Below are 26,913 nucleotides of genomic sequence, written 5' to 3'. Positions count from 1 at the left end.
ATCTGATGTGTTCACTGATGTATCTCAAGTGCCTGGCCTCTGACAGGTGCTCAATAAAAAAAATTTGGTGAACAAATGAGTGGGTCCCTCCTGCTAGAGGGATTACGATGATTGTTATTTTCATGTGTTCATTTTTAAATTTTCCATATACTTGTCACGTGCACCTGTGAATATCACAAACAAAGGAAAGGGTTAAACATAGGTAGGACTTACAGTAAAGACCGCTTGAAGGTTATTGAGCTTCTCGATTTCCTTGGGCATTCCATTGCTGCCCCAACGAATTAGGTAGTTTTCACTGATGAAGGGAAAAAAAAAATTCTCAGTGAGCACCTCAGTGGAGAGGAAGCTGCTCTCAGTATAGACTTATTAGGGTCGAAAGGTGGCCCAGAAGAGCCCAGTGAAGTTCACCAGGCAGGTCTGAGATCACACCAATGACTGCCCTCTGGTCTCCTGGCTGTAGACTGGCTCTCCGAGGCACACCCACTAGAGCCCCATGACAAGCACTGCTCAAGACGGGCACAGACACAGTAGATTCTACCAGATTCTATCTGGGGTCTATCTTCCATCTCAAATCCTTTGTATAAAAGTTTCAGTTTTGCTGAATCAGGAAAATAATATTGTAAGAATCATTCCAAGTCCATCCCCTGGAATCCACAGCACCACACTGCAATAAGCTTTCTATTTTAGATAACAAACAATTTTGGGGCTCCCCTGGTGGCGCAGTGGTTAAGAATCCGCCTGCCAATGCAGGGCACACGGGTTCGAGCCCTGGTCTGGGAAGATCCCACATGCTGCGGAGCAACTAAGCCCGTGCACCGCAGCTACTGAGCCTGTGCTCTAGAGCCTGTGCTCCACAACTACTGAGCCTGCGTGCCACACCTACTGAAGCCCGTGTGCCTAGAGCCCGTGCTCCGCAACAAGAGAAGCCACCGCAATGAGAAGCCCGCGCACCGCAAAGAAGAGCAGCTCCCGCTCGCCACAACTAGAGAAAACCCGTGTGCAGCAATGAAGACCCAACGCAGCCAAAAATAAATAAATTAATAAATTAATTATTTAAAAAATTTATTTAAAAAATAATAAATAATTTGTCAGTAATTACTTTTAACCATCTTCTCAAGAATAAACCTGTTTTCTTAGCTGCTCAGTGGCAGCATGACTGTAGGGTTGAACAAAGCCTATAATCACCTGCTAAAGTCTTTAATTTAGAGCAGTATTGGGTTCACAGCAAAGTTGAGCCGAAGGTACAGACTTCCCCTAGGTTTCCCTCCATGCCCAGCCCCCCCCCCCTTTATCAACAACCCCCAGCAGAATGGTACAATCTTATAATCATTGAATCTACAGTGAGAGGTCATTATTACCCCGAGTCTACAGTTTACATTAGCGGTCACTCTTAGTGTTGGACATTCTATGGGTTTGGAAAAATGTGTCATGACACACAGCCACCATGACAGTATCATAGAGGATAGTTTCATTGCCCTAAAATTCTCAGTGCTCTGCTGAGTCACCCCTCCCTCACCCCTCTCTTATACTCCTCTGAATTCTCTGCTCCTGTCACCATGTTCAGATGAGTTTTCTGTGATTTCTAAGACCCAGGGAGTACACAAACTGTTACTACTGCACTGTTTCAGCAGCTATTCAGAGTGGCTTAGTGACCCAAAGGGTTTTATTTTCTACTGCCTAGAAATCCTCCCCTTCTTCTCCATCTTCCCCTCTCAAACCCAGCAAAGAAATCCTCAGGAAGGAGACAGGTGAAGGCTGGGTATTTTTGCAAGGTTGACGGAAGATGACCTGGGTCTCTACTACCTGATGAACGTGGACTGGTCCGGGTCGTAAAGGGCCATGAACAACTCTGCGTCTTCCCCAATGTTGCAGACAAAGTTCTTGAAGTTCACATAGAGGCCGTAGGTATGCACGGCACTGAAGATGGACTGGCCCCGCAAGTCCAGGTTCTGCAGAATTGACTGAACACAGAGGACAAGACAGAAAAGCATCTTGGTTTCAGCAAGTGGGAAACACTAGCAAAGACTCTGGCCTGCAAACGGGAGTCAAATATAATTACCACCCGAGAGAAGCACTTACTGAGAAGAAAGTGTGTGTGAGTGGAGAAGTGATCAAGTGAGAAAAAGAGAACCATTATTATTTAGAGGATCAAGGTGGCCCTGTGAAGAGCCTTGAACCCCAGTAATTCAATAAATGCTGTCTAAAGAGCATATATCTAAAGTTTATGATAACTCAGGGTTTTAGTAGCTTTAAGAAGTTCTCATCTCTCACGACAGTTTCTGGGTAAACCTCAAAAGCATAAACATCATGATTCATTATTCTTCTTTTGGGGACTAACTCTCATTGCAAATAAGAGATTCCACTGGACGGGTCCACCTTCAGGCATGATTAGCCATTAGATCCAGAATCACAATGGAATGTTATTACAACTGTGCTGAAGAAATAAAACCTACAAACTAAACGAAATAAACAGAAACCTCTACTCATTAGAACAGAAAGACTGGAAGAATATATACCTAAACATCAGTATGTCAGGGCAGTCATAATATAGGTGACTTTTTTCTTTTTCTCTTTTTCTATACCTTTTGAATTTGTATTTATTGTCCAATTACTGTTTTTAAAATCTTTCAAACACTTTATCTGTAAATATTATTTTATTTAGTTTGGAAATCACGATCTATGTATTAAATACAGAAGTTTACAGAGTCAAGAGGCTTTTCTCCCGCCCAGTTCTCCTTCCCAGAGGCATCCATTAATTGTCAGTTTCTTGTCTATCACTACAGTTAGTCTTCACACAGGCAAGTACAGATGTATGTATATTCTTTTTTGAAACACAAATAATAGTCTTTTATACACACTGTTCTGCATCTTGCTCTTTTCTGCTTAATATATTATCTTTGCAATCTTCCCAGGTCAGAATGTACAAAACTGCCTTGTTCTTTTTGTCATATTTTGCTTCTAAAATGAGGAAATGAATGATTTTCTAAACCACGTTTCTACCTCTGTTGTCTTAACTCCTTTTCCTTCATTAAAAACAAAAGCAAAAATGGAACCTCTGTGGCCAAAGTCTGCACATTTGAGGAAGCTCACCTTCTCTTCTTGGATCTTTTCCTCAATCCTCTTCGAGGCCACTTCATGGGCTTTGAAGAGGGCGATGGTGCTGGTTTCATCTGGGTCCAAGATGTTCCCATTGTCGTCTCGCACAACCAGATCCAACCCCAGCATTCTAGAAAGAAAGAAACGGTCAGTCGGTTCTCCTCGTCAGGAGCAGACACTTTCCTGAAGAGTCTTCAAGGAAGAACCCAGAGGATTCAGCTGAAAGGCTGGGTGCCAGACAAGTCAAGATAAGAAGAGTTCACTGGCTTTTCTCCTTTCAATTTTTGCTTCCTTTCCATACAACAACAATGCTAAAAAAACTTATGAAAATGTTACCCAAACTCATATAATATGCAAAGTAATTTGGTCTGCAGAACCTCAACAGGAAAGGCAAAATTGGTGCTAGTTCTAATCAAAATCGTCTGACCAATGCTTCTTTCCCCTAATCATCTGTAGTTTGCTATAGGAACTACGAAAGACGAATGCTCAGATACTAGGGAGCTTGCCCCGATTTCCTTAAAAGCACAGGCCTGGGGGACAGTGCTTAATTCAAGACTGTTTTTTGTTGTTTTTTTAAATTAATTTATTTAATTTATTATTTTTGGCTGTGTTGGGTCTTCGTTCCTGCACGCGGGCATTCTCTAGTTGCGGCGAGCAGGGGCTACTTTTTGTTGTGGTGAGTGGGCTTCTCATTGCGGTGGCTTCTCTTGTTGCGGAGCTCAGGCTCTAGGCATGCGGGCTTCAGTAGTTGTGGCATGCAGGCTCAGTAGTTGTGGCTCACGGGCTCTAGAGCTCTCAGGCTCAGTAGTTGTGGCACACGGGCTTAGTTGCTCCGTGGCATGTGGGATCTTCCCGGACCAGGGCTCGAACCCGTGTCCCCTTCATTGGCAGACGGATTCTTAACCACTGCGCCACCAGGGAAGTCCTTTTCAAGACCATTTTAAAGGAGATCAAGGGAGTTCCTTGGTGGCCTAGTGGTTAGGATTCAGGGCTTCCACTGCTGTGGCCTGGGTTCAATTCCTGGTTGGAGAACTGAGATCCCACAAGACACACGGCGCGGCCAAAAACAACAACAGCAAAAAGAGGAATCAAAGAAGTTAAGTCCTGGCTGTTGGTATCACAAAATCTGTCTCAGAGAATGGGCTCTGGTGTCAGCTGGACCAAGATTTGCATCCTGGTTTTAATACTTGCTAGCAAGATGACTTTGGTCATCTACTTAATTTTGCAAAGGCATGGTTTCCTCATCTGTAAATTATTCCCTACCCTTCAGGGCTGTTGTGTGAATTTAATGAGATAACGCATAGAAAGCACACAGTACAATATCTAGCATATAATGGGCTCTCAACGAATGTTAGCTCCTATTGGCACAAGAAAACCCCTGGCTGTGTTAAGACGGAGCTCTGGGTGCTGCAGGGGAATAGTAAGGGCCATATGGTCCCTGCATGGCACCATCCCAGCAAGGCTTTTTATGCCCGATGTGCACAGAGAAGCAGAAACAATTGTGCTTAGCTCTAAGACATGGGACTGTGGTGGAAACAGGATACTGCAATCTGAACACCCAGGTCATTCCAGGCACTAGCAGTCTAGGAGTGAGGATGTCCACAGGGCAAGAAAGTTCAGGGATAACGGTGGCAGGCGCCAAGTCTTTGGCAAGAAAGGAAAAATGCCTAATTTCCCGCCTCCCTGATTTATAGCATCTCCATCAACTGATTCAATCTGGCAGGTCCCTTGCCATGGCAGCCAGATCCACAGGCCACCCAGACTATGAGCAATGAGACTTGTTGGCTGCTCAGAGACTGGGTCACGGATGCACTGACAGAGCAGCTTAATTTCTTGAGCTGCTTCCAAGGGCTGAAATGAAAAGGCCAGCGTGGTCTGCTGTCTGTAGGACGTTACCATCCTTTGCCAGAGACCGGAGGCCTCCAGGCTGATGCCACAGTGTGCCAAGACCCAAGAATACAGAGGCAGCACACGTGCCAGGAGGGAGCTGCTTTATCCCATCTTAGCTGTTTTTTAAGAGTCTCCCCGGGACTATATGACTAGCAGTGCAGCTCCTGTGGTTATAGTCCTATGAACAGACAAGGGCGGAGCAACTGAGCCTGTGCGCCGCAACTACTGAGCCTGCGCTCTAGAGCCCACGAGCCACAACTACTGAGCCCACGCGCCTAGAGCCCGTGCTCTGCAACAAGAGAAGCCACCGCAATGAGAAGCCTGCAAGCCACAACAAAGAGGAGCCCCCGCTTGCTGCAACTAGAAAAAGCCCGCGTGCAGAAAAGAAGACCCAACACAGCCAAGAAAAAAAAAAAAATTAAATGTCAAATGAATCATCAACAAAAACTGAGAAACGAACCCAGTGTTTTAAAAAGAGCTGGTCAGGAAGGGCGAATCATCTCTGGTCACCATCAATTTTGATGAATCGACTAAATTTTTCATCTTCCAGAGGGCGGTGACATCTGGAACCTACATATCTGACCGAGCCAATCGGAAGATGAATGATGTGATTCACTCTTTAGAGGTTTTGGAGACAGGCTAAAAACATGCTCTACTATTCCGGCAAATCTGGTTTTTACACAATGTAAGCAATGGTCCCACTTAGGGGAAGACAGAAAGAAAGAGAGAGAATGAGTCTGATGCTGATTTAAAATCCTCTGTTAGAAGAAAGATAGCAGGGGGGAGGGATACATTATGGTTTGGGATTAACAGATACACACTACTATATATAAAATAAACAACAAGGACCTGATGTATAGCACAGGGAACTCTACTCAGTATTCTTTAATAACCTAAATGGGAAAAGAATCTGAAAAAGAAGAGATACATGTATAACTGAATCATTTTGCTATACACCTGAAACTAATACAACATTGTAAAGCAACTATACTCCAGTATAAAATAAAAACTAAAAAAAAAGGAATAAAGATATAGTCCCAGGTCCCTGAAATTGTCAGCTTCTGATGCTCAGACCCTCTGAGTTTGTCTGGCAGTGGAGTTGCTTCCATTCAAGCCCCCTATCCCCTGATCATCCGTCATCTCCTTGAGACCAGAGACCCAGCACAGGATCTGACCCATGAAGGGCATTGCCGAATTTTCTTCTACAAAATTAAATGTTTTCCAAGGCAGAAAGAGAAGAGTTAAGCATTGTTCTTTGGCAACTCCAAGATCACAAGCTCGTGGTGAGCTGTGTCCTTAGCATGAATGTGCGTGGTTTTTTTCCAAGTTCTCAGTGAAAAGTCAGTCATCCCTGGTTTACCTGTTCCCGTGATCTATTTTGGCTGTGACCTTCATCTTGAGCTCTGCCAGCTCATCCTTGGGGAGGGTTCCAGACAGGATCTGGGACCGCCACTCGATCAGGCTGTACGTCATCTGCTGCAGCTGGCGGAAGAGCGTGACCTTGTTGTTCTAAGGTGGGAAAATGAGGCAGAGGAAAGGACCAAAAAAAGTGAAAAAAATAGGTGTGATGGAAGATGAGAACATCTTTTGACCCGATCCTTTATGAGGTGTCATTTAAGCAATTAATTCTGCCATGCAGTGAGCTGTGCACGTTGAGGCGACCTTGTTACATCACTAGGATGGCTTTGCCCTGACCCATTCCCACCTCCTCTTTGGTGCAGCTTTAGAAACAGATAAGCACTTGTAGGATGGATAGGATGGATGCTTAGTCCTAACTCAGAAGTGTACCAATCATCCACGTCCCCTAAAATTCTGCCCACGTCCCTCCTTTACTTAAAACCCTCCAGTGATTTCCACTGTCCTCCAGATACACTAGATCGCATGTAAGTCCTTCCTATCTTGGCTCCTACCCACATTCCCAGATGCACTGTACACCAATCACTACCTGAAAAACCTACGCTCCTTCCACGCAAAGCAATGTCCGTTTCTCCCAAATGCTCCAGACTCTCTCGGTAAGTGACTCCTCCACCTGGAACCACTTTTCTCCTCTTCCCCCACCGCCCCCGAACGCTCCCCACCTCTCGCTCACACAGCACACCCTCCTCCAACTGCTAATTCTGACATCTAACAGAATCTCAGAAATCCCTTCCTCCAAACCCTAACTCTGGGTTGGCCGTCTGTCCCACAGCTGCTGGAATTTATTCCTATGCCAGCACTCAGAACCTGGACCACCTTGGCTTGCTGTCCTCTCCCCTCAGATGGTAAGAACCTATAGGACAAGGAGCTTGTTCAGTTTTGTATCCCTAGGAGCTAGCAGGCACTTTATAAAATGTACTGCATCCGTGAATTCTAGATGGAGAAAGAATTGTAATTTCAGAGATAAGGGATAATCGAAAAGAGAATGTGAAATATTAAAGTCCCCACTGAATTGTTAGACCATCCGGAAACTGTTAGACCTGGAATAATGAAACCATCATTCTGGGCTTCAGTAAGAACTTCCTGACTGAACTAAAATTAACTTACGACCAGCTAATTATTTGTGCCTCAATCATATTAAGAGTCTAATACTTGATATCCATGCCATTATGACCTTGGTTCTACCTAAAGGATTCATTCATTAAAAAAAAAAAAAAAAAAAAAGTCAATAAGCATTTACCACGTGCTGGAAATAAAGTTCCTGCACATTCCAGAAGGAGAAGGCAGCAAAAAATAAGTACACTTTTGTATACGTATATGTAAATATATTAAAATTATATAGTAAATAGAAATATATCAATATCATATATAATATTACATACATATACTATATGTATGTAATATTTATGTATACATACACAGGATAATTTCAGATTATAAAAAGTGCAAGAAGGAAATAGGGCAGCAATATGTTAGGGTATATCTGGGGGAAGGAGGCCACTTTAGATAGAACAGTCAGGAAAAACTGTTTTGTGCATTCCTTTTGATACACAAATATATACCACCACCCCCTATATACCATGAGACCACTTCTTTTTTATTTATATGTGAAAAGTCATGATATATTTGTATAATCGTACACTTCTAAAATGATAGGGAATATTAGGATCTGCTATAAAAACAACGCAAAAAAGAAAAAAAAAGCCACACAAAGAAGTGGCTATGGCCGTCCAGCATGTTCTTCAGTGATGCTCTTCTACAGAAATCCCAGGTACAGATGCCTGGGTCAGGTTATCGACTAGAATCAGGGCTGAAAATATCCAAGATACTCGTGAACAACAAGTAAATGTGAACAGCCCTCAGCCTAAGTGGGGACAGTGGAGACAATTGGATTAGCAGATGTGGTAAGAGCCCTACAAGAAGTTCAAGGTTCTGTGAGAACACAGAAGAAAGAGACGGAGAACTCATTTATCTGCGATTGCAATACGCTCTGCTAATACCATTGATGTGAAAAACACAGACCGGGAAAGCTGATTAAAATTCTGAAACAGCCTACATTTTATGTTTTTATTGTTTTCTGAATTGCCTCTTTCTCATCAGCCAGTCTTTAGAAAAACATAAACGAGACTTTTAAAAACAAAGGTAAAACGACCCTGGTTTTTTTTTTTTTTTCATTCAATTCCATATAAAATGTTTCCAACTCATTGCCCTTCTAACTGAGAAATTAAGCCCATAAAACTTTGCCTTTCAAAGCTGCCAGGCAGAAAGGGATCTTTTTTTCTTCTTGCAACCTATTTTTCTACTCCTAGTTAATTTTATTTTTTTTCAATGTCTTCTCATTTTAATTAAGATATTAGGTCTCATAATATGGTAAAGAAAGGGCTGCGAGACTCAGAGGATCCTCTATGAGACAGCGCTTTGTTTGGGGCATATATTCACAAGTTCTTGGTCTCAGTTATATTAGACACTATCCAAAGCAATTTAATTATTGCCTGTCCATATCAGCCTGCTTTGCCAAGAGTTCCCCCCGAAGAAGGATGAAGGTGGCCATTCTTTTCTGGTTCACTTTGCCAAATTGATTGTGAGCAGACACGCTGGAACACACCAAAGGAAGCGACTTTCCCATTTACTTTAAGGAAACAGATTCTGTTGCCACATTCCTAAGACTGTTCTACGTGGATGTTCTATGCAGTGGCCGGCCCCCGACACTTTCTGGATTCCTGGGGAAGCACATGAGGACAGGTGAGGAGAAAATCAAGCTCTCCCCATTAACACCAGGAGCCAAGGACTCAGGTCTCCATCTTTCCTCCGTGTTACACCCAAGCCTGCCCATTACAGAATGCCTTTTCTCCTGTCTCTAGCCTTCACTAATCTCAGTCTTTTTTTTTTTTTTTTTTGGTGGTACGCGGGCCTCTCACTATTGTGGCCCCTCCCGTTGCGGAGCACAGGCTCCGGATGCACAGGCTCAATGGCCATGGCTCACGGGCCCAGCCGCTCCGCGGCACGTGGGATCCTCCCAGACTGGGGCACGAACCCGTGTCCCCTGCATCGGCAGGCAGACTCTCAACCACTGCGCCACCAGGGAAGCCCAATCTCAGTCTTTTTTTTTTTTTTTTTTTTTTTTTTTGTGGTACGCGGGCCTCTCACTGTTGTGGCCTCTCCCATTGCGGAGCGCAGGCTCCGGACGCGCAGGCTCAGCGGCCATGGCTCACGGGCCCAGCCGCTCCGCGGCATGTGGGATCTTCCCGGACCAGGGTACGAACCCGTGTCCCCTGCATCGGCAGGCGGATTCTCAACCACTGCGCCACCAGGGAAGCCCAATCTCAGTCTTTTTATACTAGCAGCCATTGTCACAGAATTCAGGAGGGCAAGGAATGTATTTAATAATTTCTTTGATCCTCTCCGCAGAATAAGCCCGGGACACAGGAGCGACCGAAAAACAAACTGTGACTGCTTGAACTCAAATAACACTCTGGTTTCGGTTTGAGGAATAGCTACACAAAATAGAGAAATCTAAATATTCTTCTAACTAGACAGTAAGGATACTCCTGCATTTGCTTAGAGTTTATCCCTCTTTTCTACCTGACTATCTTTGAGGTCTCACTTTTTACATTTCTATTCTGGGTGTCTTTTTTTTTTTTTTTTTTAAGAATTTCTAAAGAGAAGAAAAAAGGGACAAGAAAAAAAGAAACAGCTTTATCTTCAATAGTGGGAGAAATACAGAAGCCATCCTTTGAGTAATTTAGAAATTCTGAGGGCCATTGAGACAATGGCACCGCCCCACTGGGTGTCAGAAAACCTGGATTCTATTCTTCACTTTCTTTCCCAAAGAATGCAGACCAGAGTCAAAAACCTCTTTTTCTGGTCCTCCACCTCACCTCTCCCTCTGCAAAAGAATCAATATTTCCTCTGTTCACCAACCTCTCCTCTTCCATTGTAAACCTTCTTTGCTGAAAGTACAGGGGACTTGGTCTCTATCTCTAATTCCATCACTAACTTGCTAAGTGACTTTGAGCAAATTATTCCCTCAGGGATACGCCCATCTGTAAAATCAGGGGACCAGCAATGAGATCCATTCCCAAGGATAAGAGTCTTGAAGTCTATGGCTGAGACATTAAATTCAATTACTCCTCCTGATTAAATATATCTTGACTCAGGACCATCTCAGTCCTGATGTACTCACACAGTGTGGTGGCTCTATATCAAATTTCCCCTGTATATAGCTCTTCGCAATGAATCTCATGTCTTTTCTGAGTATCTGGACCTTCCGGGAACCAGGATGGTTGGTGTCTTGGTCTTTCTGTGTCCTGTGCTGCGTTGACCCTTAGCTCTGGGAGGATGTGAATCCGCAGGGGCCCTGACTCTCTTCCCATCCATCCTAGTGCTTTTTCTCTCTGTCGGCTAAAGGCTTGGCCTGACTAGCAAAAGCTCGATTTTTTTAAAGAGAAGATTCCAGTAAAAGACAGTTTTTGCCTCTGGAAGTAGTACAGGAAATCCTGGAAGCCAGGCACCAAAGTCAGAGGAAAACAAAACTGGAAGAACACCCAAAGCGCCACCTCTGCCCTGTTCTGGCCGTCGCCCCATCTCCAACTGCCTCTCGTGAGAGCCATGCACCAAACCAGGGCTTGCAACTCACAGGTGAAAGGCCCTGACACCAGGACGAAGCTTTCTATAGGAATTTTCTGTCCCTAGTAATAAGCGATCAGACGCCAGTTTCAACTTTGAGATCAGCTTAATTACACTTCAGAGCATATGCGCCAGCAGCCAGCAATAACCATTTCAAAAAGATTAGACTTGAGTAGCTTTAATCGGCCTGGATATGCAAAGATGGGATGAAAGGGCAATTCGTGGTGTCCGGCAAGTCTCCCCACCCCACCCCCCCACCCCCACCCCCGCCTTGGTGACAGGCACTTTCTCTGCTCTAGATTTTTACAGGACTGTAGGCCAGTCCAAGGTTCTCTTTTGCTGGTAAATTTTCAATGAGAGGAGATCAATCCTTTCAATGAACTGCATTTTAGCCATTAAGTTCACCTGATTCAGCAAGCTGTATTAACCACCTTCCACCATCAGGCTCTTCTGCAATGTCTTTTCCATAAGAAAATCGGATCAGGATTCAGCGTGCCCAACTTCTATGAACAAAACAGCCTGGCTGACTAAACCTCACCAAACCATTTCGCCCACTGGAAGGTGGGAAACAGCACTGCATTTAATCTCAGGGTGCGGCATTAGAGAGTATGTTTATGATGACCAAACACCTCAGAATTCCTGGGACAGCTCCTTTTCCAAAAAGTCTTGTCCCGACGTCCCCACAAATATACCTCCAACTTGTCAGTTTTCAAGACCTGATTTTTAGTTGAGAAAATAGGATAAGTATGACGTGGGGTGCAGATTTGTGCGTATTCAAAAAGTATAATTGGGTTGTCACTGGAAAGGTAAACTTAGAAATTACATCCAACCATTGTGTAGAAATCAATGCATAGGGGTCCGCCCTTCTAGCTGAGGCAATTCGCATGGCAGGGAAGAAGGAAAAGAAGCCAAGTTCAGCTCACCGGATCTACTTTTACGGCTGGGGAAAACCCGCAAGACCCTGAGAGGCAACAGAAAACAATGAATGGAATACTTAAAGACTATCCACCTAGCATAGCTAAGTAACTCTAGGGCTGGAAGGGAGCCCACCCGGTAGGTGGCAGGTACACCCTTAAACTACCTTAGGGCAAAATTCCATGTGGATCTAGTCCTCCTAACACTTTTCAACATGAATCAGCTCTTTGCTGAAGCAGTGTAGTAAGTCAGGGGCTGTCACATTTTGACGACAATGTGCAGGCACTGTCCCAAGGAATGTGACACAGATTATCTCATTGAATTCTACGGCAAATCTGCAAGGCATGTGTAATATACAATTACCACTGAAGCCAAGGAAAGGAAAACTTAGGAAGTCCTTTGACTTGTCTTAACCAAGATCCCTGCCTGCAGAATCTGTGTTCTTTCTGCTTGGGTTTGTTTGTTTGTTTGCACTAACTATTACTGGGTTCGTTATTTTTTTCTGAATATAAAAGTGCATACCAAGTAAGGGAGCAAGTCAGAATTTTTTTTTTTTTTTTTTGGCCACGCAGCCCCGACCAGGGATTGAACCCGGGCCCTCAGCAGTGAGAGCACGGAGTCCTAACCACTGGACCGCCAGGGAATTCCCAGCAAGTCAGAATTTAAGAACCAACCGCCTGTCCGACCCCAATGCCCCCAGTTTTGCCATTTCACCAGGCAACCACGTCCTCCTTCACAGTGTTCCCTCCTTTCCTGATCAAGCACTGAAAATGCCCGGTACATAGGTTCCAATGGAGGAAGATCAGCAAGCAGTGCAGGCAAAGCTCGTCAGAAACTGCAGTGCATTTGCATGCAGCATCCGCATGCTTCCCTTTTCCTTTCCGGAATGACCCCTGTCTCTTGGACTGGAACCTAAGCTAAGGAGGCTCACTATCTATGGGGAGAAACACATAGACTAGCTACTGAGTGCCCAAGGCCGCTCCGCCTAAGACCACAACACAAGACAAAGGAAGTGACCTTGGATAAGGGGGGACAGGGAAGGGAGCTTCAGAGTCTCCCAGGCTGCCCATAGGGAGGACGTCCAGGGCGCGACTCTTTCCAGCTAAGACATCAAGACTCTCATGCTCACGTTTGCAGAGTCCTTGAGGGTCTGCCTGCACGATGATTTCTTTTTATACCCTCACAACGCTATGGAGTAAACAAGGCAGATTTTGCATCGTTTTAACAGATGGGTAAAATCCAGCAGACACTTGGAGACTTCAAGCACTTCGTCCAAAACCAGAGTCAGTTAGGGCAGGGCCCTAGTCCCCTGTCTGTCCCCTACAGCTTGCTTCTTCTCCAAAGAATACAGGAAAGATAATAAATTCATAAATAATACTAATATAACAAAGAGAAAAAAGGAACGTGCGGGAATTACCATTTCTTCTTTCTACTCTGGATGGGTGGGTTCCTCTCTCCTTGGCATGGCCGCCACATCCCCACTTTAAAACATATTTATGGTAATTTCACAAGGTTATGGTATGACTTCTAAAAAGAAATCACAGCTATACAAATATCTTTCCCTTCTAGAATAATTACCTGTGTCTACATGGCTGGGCTTAACCTGGTTAGTGGACTGCAACTTCCTCTCACTTAAGACTCTGTACCTACCTCCTAAATTTCTCATGAACTGAGACTGAAAAGAAGAGAACTAAGAAATGTGGAGAAAGGCGGAGGCGCTAGGATGTCTTTAAAGACACCAAACACAATGCCTGGTTTCATAATCTGTGGGAGAAAATGCATGAGAGATAAAAGTACTGATGTAGATTAGGAAAGCCTGTATTCACCTTTACACAGACTGAAGGAACTTACACACAGAATCAGAAGGCAAACACCGATAAAAATGCTTGTGTGGGGCCTCCCTGGTGGTGCAGTGGTTAAGAATCCACCTACCAATGCAGGGGACAAGGGTTCGAGCCCTGGTCCGGGAAGATCTCACATGCCGCAGAGCAACTCAGCCCATGTGCCACAACTACTGAGCCTGCGCTTTAGAGCCCGTGAGCCACAGCTACTGAGTCCGTGCACCACAACTACTGAGCCCATACGCCACAACTACTGAAGCTCGTGTGCCTAGAACCCATGCTCCGCAGCAAGAGAAGCCACCGCAATGAGAAGCCCGCACACCACAATGAAGAACAGCCTCCTCTCGCCGCAACTAGAGAAAGCCCGCGCGCAGCAACAAAGACCCAGTGCAGTCAAAAATAAATAAATTAAAAAATTTAAAAAAAAATTTTTTTTTTAAAGTGTGTGTGTGTGTGTGTGTGTGTGTGTGTGTGTACACGCTCACATGTCTCCGGGAGGTGGGGGGAGCGATTGAAACCTACAGATCTGGGTTCTCTTAACTTTTTTCCCAGTGAACCATAATATTTAAGGCTTGTTACTTTTTAAAAATAATATTTATTTATTTATCTAGGCTGCGCTGGGTCTTAGTTGCAGCATGCAGGATCTTCATTGCAGCATGTTTATTTGCAGCACGTAGGCTCTGAGTTGCGGCATGTGGGATCTAGTTCCCCGACCAAGGATCGAACCTGGGCCCCCTGGATTGGGAGCGTGGAGTCTTACCCACTGGACCACCAGGGAAGCCCCAAGGCTGGCTACTTTGACATACAGATTTTTGAGAAAGCATTTCAGAAATTCTGTCTGAAGTGAACTGTCAATGCTTTAGGAAGGGACAGAAAAAAAAGCAAAAGCCAAGATTTCCATTTGAAATGGATCATTTCTGAATGGGTGAGCATGCTATCAAAAGCAGCAGAGTTTCAGCCCTATCAACTGATTAAGATCCCCACAATGAAGGCCTGTTAGTCCACCAATTGCAGCTATAAGACATCTAAAAAATAACTCACAATAACAAAATAATTATTTTATGAGACGTCAAGATTAAGATGGGAAATGTGCTGCCCCGCGAGAGGAGAGTGGAATTTTCTTTCTCTCTTTTTCTTTTTTTTTTTTTTTTTTAACTTAGAACTCAATTCTGCTAATAAATAGTGGAACTTCCACATAGGAAATCCTCAACCAGAGCTTAAAAGATTTTAGAAGCCCAAATACATGAATCATATTTCTTCCTCCCTGTCTCACTTATTTCTCATTCCTAGTCAATAGCAGACTTGGCACAATTATCTGTAAACATGTACTAGACACAGATCATGAACTAAGCACAAGAGTTGTGTTTTAGCAGGAAGAAAACTCTAGCTCATTCATACTCTCCACTCTTGTAGATTACAGCTATAAAAATCTCATTTCCCAGTACTTATTAGCTAATACATTTTTCACCACTCGCCAATTTCCAGAAAGACTATGTTAAGGAACTAACCCATCCATCAACCTTGTTACACCCACCACTAACCATCAATTAACCGGAACCAGAGAGTGCTTTCAATAGAAGGACAAGATGATCGATGTAGGCCAAAGGGCTTAAAACAGCATCTCTCCCCGGCTCATGATTTAAGAATTTACAGGTTAGCTCTCTCCTCGATGAAACATAAAGAGATCAAAAGATCACTTGCATTACAAGGCACTGTGCCCCAGGGGCCAGATGATTGGTTCAGGAGGAAGTGCTCCCACAGTCCAGAAGGAAACATTATGGATTGGTGTGTTTAGAGACACATTATGAAGAAAAAAGGACTTCAGTGGGGCCTTGAAGGATGTGCAGGCAGAGAAAAATCACGTGCTTTTCCACAGAATGGGTTGGTGATTTCTATTGTTATGCTCCACCCTGGGAAACCAAAGCCCTGGGAAATGAAATATCTTATACTAACTGCTAGAAGTTATGCTAGAATGAGTTTTGTTTTTTTTTTTTTTTTTTTGCGGTACACGGGCCTCTCACTGCTGTGTTCTCTCCCATTGCGGAGCACAGGCTCCGGACGCGCAGGCTCAGCGGCCATGGCTCACGGGCCCAGCCGCTCCGTGGCATGTGGGATCTTCCCAGACCGGGGCACGAACCCGCGTCCCCTGCATCGGCAGGCAGACTCTCAACCACTGCGCCACCAGGGAAGCTCTAGAATGAGTTTTGATTCTTGTTTTTAGTATGAGGGTCTAGAGTGAGGTGCTCCCAGTTACTTAGTAAGATTGGCTTTTGAGAGTTAAAATGTAGAATCAATATATGACTGAAAAAAACTTAGATGAACTAAGCCACATAAGAGACTGGCTGCCGGGCATTGAGTCGAGTCCTGACTAATCTCATTCACACATTGGACCAGGGAATATATCAGTACATTCATAGGAATTCTTAGTCAGCCATGGAAGCCTGGAAGATGCCTACAGAAGGCAAGACCTAATGATGCCTACCTACAAGGTCTCCAGGAAAGAGGAAACTTCAGAAAACGCTGTCTGTGCATTCCAGTGTCTGAGAAAGGAGCTTCCTAAAGTGGACATGGGTGCAGGCTTCCTGACGCCAGACTCAGAGTTCTTGGCCTCCTGCAAGATGGCTGCCCCAGGTGTTCTCAGCCTGATAATATTATTAAGTGCTAGATTTACCTGGCCTTGATTGCAAACCCACACACAAAACTTGTGTTTATGGTTTATCAGGGAGAGAATGTGTTGGTTCCTGTGTCATTTCCCACTGACCTGGCATATCTTATTAGCATCCTAAGGTCAAACCATTGTTGTGAGAAATGGTACTATGAGTTGGCCTCAAAAAGAAGACTCTTCAGAGCATGGTTTAACGTGATTCATGTTTCAGCATCGGTAAGGTACACAGAAGGTAGAGAGTGCACCCTCACAGGAGCCCTCATGGGGCTGAGCACTGAAACAGTGACAAATGTCTATTCACTGGGATACACACAGAGGCTAAGAGCAGGTCCCTCAATTTCCCCATTGATAAACTGGTAATAATTACAGCTACTTTATAGGAGTGTTATGAGGATCAACAGTTCCCGGGACATAGTAGGGACGATGTGTTTGCAGCTCTTATTATCCTTATAACTTTACAATCAGCATGCGAGTTGGGAAAATACTGACCTAATGATTATGCCCACCTCCTCCACCACCCACATCATCAACCGCTCTACAGGGTGAAAATGGGAATCTGCTGGTTATAAGCCATTGCGCTGTCCAGGTAAGATACACCCACTCCATCCAGAGAGCTAATGAGTGGCCGATCCCTGGCAGCAGAACAGGCGGGCTGAGGGCCCAGGAATAATGCCACAGGCTCCACGCACCAGGGGCAAACTCACCACGTAGAGCTTGCGCCAGATGACGGCCCATTCCCGCAGTGTCGAGGTGAGCTCCTGTACCAGTGGCAGCTCCCCGGGAATCACAGTCTCGTGCTGCCTAAAGAGAAAAGACAGATGCTCCCTTCACTCTGGGTGGATCACCATGGCTTTTCTTGATGGGGGTCATGACCCCCACAACTCAAAGATGGGAATGGGCTGGTTGGGCTTCCATCAAAAAAACCCTTGTCCATTTAGGGAAGGTTTGGGTAGAGAATTTTTATCACATCAAGCAGCTGAGAAAAGAGAAAGAGCTTAACACACCACGATTCTCGTAATGAACGGGTATACAGCCCAGCCTCTATCTCCCCATTCTGGATTTTTACAGGAGCTTCAGATACCAACCAGGCTGGCTGCAGCCACTGCCAGGGATGGAAGCCCAAAGCCACTACTTTCGCTGGTTCTGCCAAGGAGCCATTTCATTCGGGAGGGTGGGTGGGTGGAGAAGTGTTCATGGCCCAAGGGTCCTGGGGCTTAGAGCCTCACACAGGACCTGCTGTGGGACTGAGGTGGACCCTCTTTTGCAGTGGTACTAGGTTTGCTTCTCATCTGCCGTCTCACTGCACAGAAAACGTACATATACCCAAATCCTCACTTACAGCAGACTCTTAACAAGGCAAACCTGACACTCATGCGCATAAATCCCGTCTGGTACTTTTATGATTAGCAAAAGGAGAAAAGAGAGAAAGCAAGCAAACAAACGGGGATTAGTGGTGGGATTGCCAGGTGTAAAAAAGAATACAAGACACCCCGTTAGGTTTGGCTTTCAGACAGATTAAAATAATTTTTAAGCCTAAGTATGTCTCAGGAAATATCTGAGACATGCATGTAAAAAATTACTTGTTATCTGAATTTCAAATTTAACTGGGCATCCTGCATTTTACCTGGCAACACTAGTTGGTGGGAATATGCCCCCAACCCTGCCCTTCTACCAACGTGGCTGTAAGTGACCCCGGAGGCTGCCTAGGAATCAGAAAGAAGATTCTCCAGGAGGGCAAGACACCTGCTTTTCAGCCCTGATTATGTGCGAATTTGGGCACGTCTCCATCTCTCGTCTATAAAACGAGGGTGCAGAACTTATGGCTGAGAATGTTCTCTGCAGCTGTTAGCCAGAGTGCCTCTGTGACCCACTCCACACTCTCTAACGGCCCCGGGATTCCTGCTCCAGGCTCTCTGTATTCCCTCCTTAACTCTCCTGCCTGCTCGCTCACCAGCTAAGTGGATTTTCTCTGCAGAGCGCATTGGCACACATTAGTTAGTTCATAATTTCATATCAAGTTCATGACCTACGTGGGGACAGATTTGTTTTCTCTGATTTGCAGGGGGAAAGCCCCAGGTGCACTGACTTGTCCAAGGTTCAGAGCTGAATAGTGCAGGATGTTGTATGCTCACCTATCAAACCCCAAGGTTCGCGAACAGGCGGCTCTCAGGTCTTAAGGGCCAAAGAGCACCAAATATTCACGAGCGTGGACACTCAGGCGTGCACGCGCGCGCGCACACACACACACACACGCACACACACATGCATGCGATCAGTGAGCAGCCAGTGCCAGAGGAAAGTAAAGGCCCTCTCTGTTCATTATCTGTCTTTACTGTTCTGGGGAAGAAATAAGTATCAAAAAAGAAGACAGAAGAAGGAAGGATGTCAGGAAAAAGTTTTTATTCATTTCCCTTTCATCCGAGAAGTGCAATTGATGAGCTGAGGCAATAATGCACAAAATGATATTTTCTGACTTCATAAAATCTATAAGGATAGTTTACATCTTCCTCACCTGTTAGGAGTCTTCCTACGTTAGAACTTACCCACGGTCTTCTACAGTGGCCTCTTTCAAATGGATATACGTTTCAGGGAAAATACCCTACGGAGAGAAGAACTTGGGTTAAGTGGCCGTGAAAATCTCAGCCCAAAGTAAAGAGCACAGACAGCAGCAAGGATGAGTGGGGGAGGGGCAAGGACGCCTGGACAACAGCTACAGTTTGCAGTCAAGGTTGCAGGACATCAATTACATCACCTGCCTACCTAAATGAAAGCAAGCCTGAAACACTGAAAAGGTATAAATTAATCCTTGGGTTCAGAGAGCATAAAATAAATGCTCTGTAAATGACCAGGTACACGTGTCCGGGTCAGCTCAGAGCTGCCATAATGGTAAAGTGTTTAACAGTGAGATCCTAAAACCCCTCCAGGTCCTACATGCCATGATATGCTTCCCTTAAAGGGTTTCATATAATTAGTGAGATGGAGGGCTATGTACTTAGTGGCCCGTAAAATTGTAGTGATTCTTCTAGAGTCATTCCCCTCAGCACTTTCACTTAAACAAAATGCATGGACTCAATTAGGACTTGTTATCTGGTTATTTTGAGCACTTTTCGGTCTCAAATTGCTCTCCATTCTATGTCCCTAAGAGGCAATTCGTCGGCAGTATTGTGACATTGCCCACGGGAAAACTAAGCCCAGAAAGACCTAAGAGAAGCACTGAAAAGCGGTGGGTAAAAACTGCAGAACTGAAGATTGGATCTAAGCAACAGGAAGCAAGCCATGGATGTGAGTTTTCTTAAAAGCCGAAAGCTTCTGTTATTCAACCGCATGATATGCTCCTCAGTAAACAGAGACGCTGCCATCTAGAAAAGCACTGCTGGTCCCTGTTTTATGGTACTTTTCAGGCCAGACCAGGAGAAGCAGAAGAAGCTGTTCAACGGGCCCCACTGGCTCAACTGCTCATAGCCCTGAGCCTGTAGAAGTGCGACCACGTGGGCACCCAAGGTCAGGGGAGACTGACCACAAGGTGGGAGAGGGATAGCTCACTCCCTGGGAGACTGGGTCAGAGATGCGTGTGTACCCAGCGATCCTTAATCCATTCAGAGCCAGAAAACTAGTGCATTTCAAGCCGGGCTGGTCTCGCGTCTAGTGTTATGTGCCATGTTTATCTGAGCGATCCTCTCCTTTCCCTCTTTTAATCCTTTGCCAATGAAACAGGAAACAGCAAGACAATTTGAGAGTGTGCTGCTGCCAGCATTGGTGATGACAAAGGTGGATCCTGCCACCGCCTGAGTCAGAAGCAAAATGGCCACCCTTTCCCGCCAGGCAGGAAGAACCAAAAAAAAGTACAGGCGTGCCCGCCCTTCCTCGCGCTGAGAAACGGGCAAGTGTGCAGCACATGAGTGAGAAAGCATTATCCCAACCCTCTTCCTGATGACGACCCAGAACACACATAGAGACAAGGTAACACGGACCTCTTTCATTATTAGGGACAGGATTCAGAGTGATTTTGGAAAACCAATCCAAGAGTTACATACAAACAAAAATTCAATGTGTGTGTAATTCCTTTGGGGCCAGGTTAACGGGGTTCTGGAGCTCCAGATCTGTCCTTAGGATGCCTAAGAAACCTTGGGTGTTTCTTCTCTCCGCTAGGTTGAGGTAAATGTTTTGTGGACGATGATCTTTGTGGAGAAGGAGGAGGCTTGGGTGCTTAGCACTCACCTTGATGACAGGATGCTGAGTGAAACAAGACAGACACAGAAGGACAATTACTGCCTGATCTCACTTGTATGAAGGACCTAGAGTAGTCAAATTCATAGGGACAGAAGTAGAACCGGGCTTAACAGGGGCTGGAGGAGGGAGGAAGGGTAAGTTAGTGTTTAATGCGTACAGAGTTTCAGTTTGGGATAATGAAAAAGTTCTAGAGTTGGATCGTGGTACGGCTGCACAACAATGTGAATGTACTTAGTACCCCTGAACTACTGTACATTGTGGAAGAGTTAAAGTAGTAAATTTTTTATCAAGTATATTTTACGACAATAAAAAAAGTTGTCCAGAGATCATAAAAAGGTGGAGCGTTGAAACCACTCAGCATAGCGGTTATCAGGAGCCATGTTTGCAGGTTAAAACGAGACGTAACACTGCTGGTCCCAAGGAATATCCTGGCAGAAGATTTTTCAAATCAAAAAGATAAAGCACCAATTAACTGTTTCATACATCTATAATCTGATGACTGGTCTCCTCATAACTGGGAGAAATCCAAAATAGAAACATTCGTAATACAAGTGGTTTATTTTGTGATGTCTAAGCAGATCATAAGCAGATAATTTATACTGGGTATACAGACATGATTTTCATATTAAGAGAGTATCTATTTTGTTGTATTTTCACTCTGTTACTTGCAGGTGTCATCCTTCCATGACAACACATGTCCACTTAACAGCCATTTAATTGCTCTGGTAAAACTGAGGCTGTAGGCCTTTTCCTACACCATTCTGACACACAGAAAGCCAGAATAAACCTATATTTCTGATTTACAGCCTATCTCTCAGTTTTGCTTGTGCTTTCTCAATGCAACCTACCCACTTGAGGGGGAAAAAAAAATGAACTAATTATTTTCCAGATATTGCCCGTATCCATAATTCCATAATCCTGCCAGGATCAATAATCAGTTTCTGCAAAGCTCTTGGCTTCTTCCATTTGTAAAACCACTAGCATGTTTTATCACCACTCTAACCGGTTAGGTCTGCTTGTAAATAACACCAAAAATTTCCATTAAAACAATAGGCTTTTCAAACAGCTCTTCCCCTAAAGACTGGCAAACAAGGAAATAGCATTAGGAAAAGCATTTCAGCTAGGCTGGATTCCCTAATGAAGGGGTGTCAAAGTTGAGTATAATTCGTGACAGCTGACTTGGAATTCCTTGTTTTTCCTACTAGAAAGATATTGCAACTTATAAGTCAACAAGGAAATGCATGGCCCTTGTCTGTACTATTATTTCACTGAACTACGAAGTTTAGTTATCAAGAACTAAGAAAAGCTCTTACTGAAATCATTCTTTTCAAGAGTGAGATTGGAAGTTTAAAAGGGTTTCAAGAAAATTTAAAACACACCGAGACCTTGTCATTTAGATCTTAGTGAAGCACCCCATCCACCCACTTTCCAAAGCAGACAACAGATGGATTCTGATGTATATCACAGGGTGCCTTAGAGATGTCCGAAAGACTCTTAGAGGCTGCATGCAGATTCTTACTCTCTGAAAGGGGAAACTGTGGTCTGGGGCCTCCTTTCAACACAATTCACATTCACCAGTTAAAAAATTCCCTTTGATCTTAAAGTTCATATGATCTTATCTGAGAGTGGATTTTTGTTTATGTTTTTAAATTAACTTTTTTTTTAAAGGATTGGTAATTAGGTGACATAAGTATTGCTGCTCTTGACGAAATTTAGAACTTCAAAATTGTTCACTCTATTCATGCTTTGAAAAGTAACTACCTCCATAATTATGAGTAAAATAAACACTATAGGGTTAAACCCAAACCAAGAAGCAGAGGTGGCTGTAAACTAGGTTCTCTAGCTAACAAGCATCCCAGAAGAAAAGGTCTTCTGCTTTGGTCCTATCATGCTCTCATTCACCCCAGAACGTCTGCTATCTTAGGTCCTTATGTGAAAGCCCGGGGAAACTTAAGTCAGCAAGAGATTATTCACTTAATCAAATAATTTATAATTATTTTCATTATAATTAAGCTGCAAATGAAGACACGGGGCACAAGCATCTAACTGTGGGTAGAAAAATTCAGCATCAGGATTTGGGGAGGGATAAAAGGATCAAAATTGTGGGAGTTGATAGCTGCATCAAAAGCAAATACGCCTTTATTTTGGTAGATTATTAAATTGTCAGAGTTAACAAACTGTGTGTGTACACACACACGTGTAAATACTGAGTGTTATCTGAGAGTTAACAACATAGAAAGCTTGAGTAGGACAGTCCTGTTTTGGGGGTTGTTTGGCCGTACCACGCAGCACATGGGACTTTAGTTCCCTGACCAGAAATCGAACCCAAGCCCGCTGCATTGGAAGCACAGAGCCTTAACCACTGGACCACCAGGGAAGTCCAGGACAGTCCTGGTTTTAAATGGCCCTACACCTTGTGGGAAAGTGTTTTTCTGGGCCCGTAGCTCTTTTGAGACTGTGTGCTAGCGCCACTTCTGTATTGTGCCATATCTGAAGAGTAAAACCTGTGGATTTGTGAGGGGTTTTTTTGTTTTGTGTTTTTTTTACTTAGCTGTTGATAAATTCTGAAATGTTTCTCTCACCCCTCCCAATTCACTATTTTGCATGTGAACTAACTGTGAAATAGTACGACCCTATCCACTTTGTTCTTTTCAAAAGAAAGTGCTGACAGGCTATGCTGTCCCAACGCGCAGTGTCACAGCAAAAGCGCTGACCTGACCTAAAATAAACTGAGGGGGTATTAACCTAACTCACAGATTTTCTTTAGCTTGATGATTAGCAGCTTTGGCACTGCCGAAAGGAACCCACGAGGGTCAGTATTTTTCAAACTCTTTGCCCATGATGAGACAGCAACCCGGCACTACTATCATAAAATATCATGAAAAATACATAAAATACTGTAAAATATACACCTAACACAAAAGTTTCCTGAAACACTACTTACTGTCGCATTCTATTCTCTTTCTATTTTTCAGTGTTGTTTTTAAGAAAATGTTGGTTATAACCCACCCTACTGATTTCAGTTTGAAAACGACTACTCTGATTTAACCATTTTTTTAATAAAGGAAAGAGTCAAGTGGAAATGGGGAGACCCTTTGGTTCTGGGATTTCAGCACTGGAACTAAAGAATAAAGGGAGAAGCCCAGGTTCCCCCCGCAAAACAGAGCAATGTCCCTGTGTGACCGAGAAGTCCGCAGAGGCCCTACCTGCGGTGTCAAATTCACCTCTGGCCTTTATCCTTGAGTTGGCTGGCGGGAAATATGGCCCAGGTCAGAGAATTTGCTTTCAAATCTAAAGAGGAGCCGTCAAAGAGAAAGCAAGCGAGGTCTACAGACAGCAGATAATGGAATCAGATACGACCACACAAAACTAGCACACAGATGTCAAACTAAAACGATAAGCCATACCTTTTTAGATTTATTTTGGAGGGTATATCCTCTGTACCAACCTGTCAGGGTAGAAGAGAACACAAAATCTTTTGTTATCTGGGACAATATAAAGACATTAGCAATATACGTCCTCATCTTGTTAGGATACTGGGATGGAATCCAGGAGACATTTAGCGGACAATATGAGCATTCTGGTTTATTATGCAATAAAAATCTAGATCTATTTCAGAGCTTTATTCTCTTGATAACTAAAGGATTTAAAATTCACTTAGAACCATGCCTCTTCCCTACTCCTTTGGAGAAAGGATAGAACAACAACAAAAAAACAAGACAGAAGGCAGCCCAACCTCTCAGCACCTTAACACCTCCCAGCATTCAATGAATGTTTTTGTATAAGTGAATATGAACTTTCATCCATTTATATACATTCTGAAAGTCACCTTATACTATTACAATAGATTACACTATTAAAATAGATATCTTAAAATAATTTTTATATATGCTCTCCCTCTTGCTTTCTCTCCTACTCATACTTCCCTCCTCCCCAAGTTCCCAGGCTAAGAACCAATATTCTGGAACAATTTTAAATCGGAGTAGCAAATCTTATATATATAAATATTTACACCTAAAAACAAACTGAAATAAATAATGAAACAACATTTTAAACAATTCTTGGCAATGCTACAATACCCCCTACAATGAAAAGATTTTATGTGTTTGCTTAACGAGGCTTTAAGTAAAGTCTTTAACTTCCTTTTAAAAACTCTGATCAGGGGCTTCCCTGGTGGCGCAGTGGTTGGGAGTCCGCCTGCCGATGCAGGGGACATGGGTTCGTGCCCCGGTCCGGGAAGATCCCACGTGCCGCGGAACGCTGAGCCCGTGAGCCATGGCCGCTGAGCCTGAGCGTCCGGAGCCTGTGCCCCGCAACGGGAGAGGCCACAACAGTGAGAGGCCCGCGTATCGCAAAAAAAAATTCTAATCAATACACATATTCCTCCAGATGTTTTCCCCACCCTTTATCCTGTAAAGGGAGTATACTAATCTAATCTGTCCATAAACAGATATTGTATACAAAATATTTATTGAGCACCTACTATAGGTAATTCACTGTAATAATTTTCCTCATTCCCCATGCCCATGAGGCATCAGTGTGGTCATCTTGCTTAAGTAAACCCTGTTGTCTGTGGTCCAGATGTGTAAAATAGCCATACACACACAGTGAGCAGACGCAGGCTGTAATGAAAACTTTAGACATCATATTTCTGGACAAAACTATTATATAACTGGAAAATATACACACACTCCAATGTTCATAGAAGCACTATATAGAATGGATAAACGACAAGGTCCTACTGTAGAGCACAGGGAACTATATCCGATATCCTGTAATAAACTATAATGGAAAAGAATACAAAAAAAGAACATATATAACTGAATCACTTTGCTGTAGACCAGAAGCTAACACAACACTGTAAATCAACTACACTTCAATAAAAAAAAAATTAAAAAAATATTTCAGGCAGCTGTTAATAGCATTCTAGAACTCTCTTGTAATTTGTTCTATATAAAATCATCCAACACTGGACACGCAATCTGTTTGGGATATGTTAAAGCAGAGAGTTGAATTTACCTTCTTTGAGCATGGATTTACTAATAATTTCACAAATTTTAAACTGTCAGTATTCACACATGTTAAGGATTTTGCTATATTTTACCAGTTAGAATGGGGTATTATGCTGCGAACTGGTTATAGGTTTGCATCAAGGCCCATGGTTGACAAAAAGATATCTGAACAGGAAAACACTGCTCCTAATTTAAGATGCCAAAATGCACGCGAGACCCAGTTATACCCACACCAAACAATTCTTCCAGGCCTCAAGAGTCTTCACCCATCTACACACACTTGCTTGGTTCTGCTAACACGTGAAAATGACTTTTGCGGGACTTCCCTGGTGGCACAGTGGTTAAGAATCCGCCTGCCAAGGCAGGGGACACGTGTTTGAGCCCTGGTCCAGGAAGATAGACCCCATATGCCGCGGAGCAGCTAAGCCCGTGAGTCACAGGTACTGAGACTGCATTCCAGAGCCCAGGAGCCACAATTACTGAAGCCTGCGAGCCGCAACTGCTGAAGCCCGCGCACCTAGAGCCCATGCTCCGCAACGAGAAGCCACAGCAATGAGAAGCCCGCGCACGGCAAATAGAGAAAGCCTGAGCACAGCAACAGAGATCTAACACAGCCAAAAATAAAAAATAAAATAAACTTATTAAAAAATAGTAAAATGACTTTTGCGTGAATAAGTGGCTTCAACTCCATCCTGGGCTGGGGAGGGGGAGGCAAGCTGAGAAACAAGACTTTAGTCTCTTCCAAGCAGTTTTCATCTCTCTACGTCCTATAAACCCAAGATGTTACAACACAGACTGGGTCCACTTTCAGAGGAGAATTTATCTGTACTTTTGTCAATAATGTTTTTGCACAGCTGTCCATCACAGAATTATACTTCCGAAACCTGTCATTTTTGAAAACTTTTTTTTTTAACCCCCTAAGTCTTCTCTAGAATTGTGGTGTGAGCATAACCTCTATCTAAAGGCTCAAATTACCACACTGAATTTTACAGAAGTGAACGTTCAAGTTCCTTGGCATTAGGTAGTAACACAACATTGTCTATCTCTGGAGTTTTCATCATAGACTGTCAGGACTCCATAAATTCAATAGCTTAAATGCAAGGGATTAGTAATGGTTCAAGAGTAGGTTTGCTCATTTCCACATTACCAACCCGGGTTGTGATACAAGCAAGAACATGATTTTCCAATTAATCCCAACATTTAAAGCAAGATAATTACAGTT

The 26,913-nt window shown here is 43.8% G+C and overlaps 1 protein-coding gene across 2 annotated transcripts in view; it reads right to left on the bottom strand.

Moving 5' to 3' along the window:
* Positions 1-26,913, bottom strand: part of DOCK5 (dedicator of cytokinesis 5) — a 219,521-nt gene that overhangs the window by 111,422 nt on the left and 81,186 nt on the right. For both annotated transcript variants that reach the window (XM_067039910.1, XM_059071707.2), the window contains exons 3-9: positions 24,087-24,127; positions 18,993-19,048; positions 17,154-17,250; positions 6,347-6,495; positions 3,091-3,226; positions 1,804-1,961; positions 214-295 (exon numbers count right to left, since the gene is read on the bottom strand). In XM_067039910.1, coding sequence (XP_066896011.1) covers positions 214-295; positions 1,804-1,961; positions 3,091-3,226; positions 6,347-6,495; positions 17,154-17,250; positions 18,993-19,048; positions 24,087-24,127 — 719 coding nt within the window. The remainder of the gene's footprint in view (positions 1-213; positions 296-1,803; positions 1,962-3,090; positions 3,227-6,346; positions 6,496-17,153; positions 17,251-18,992; positions 19,049-24,086; positions 24,128-26,913) is intronic.

This window comes from Kogia breviceps, chromosome 8, assembly GCF_026419965.1.
Source record: "Kogia breviceps isolate mKogBre1 chromosome 8, mKogBre1 haplotype 1, whole genome shotgun sequence".
In the NCBI taxonomy this organism is placed as follows: domain Eukaryota; kingdom Metazoa; phylum Chordata; class Mammalia; order Artiodactyla; family Physeteridae; genus Kogia; species Kogia breviceps.
Note: the sequence above shows the minus strand (reverse complement) of the source record. Positions and strands in the feature narration are given on the sequence as shown.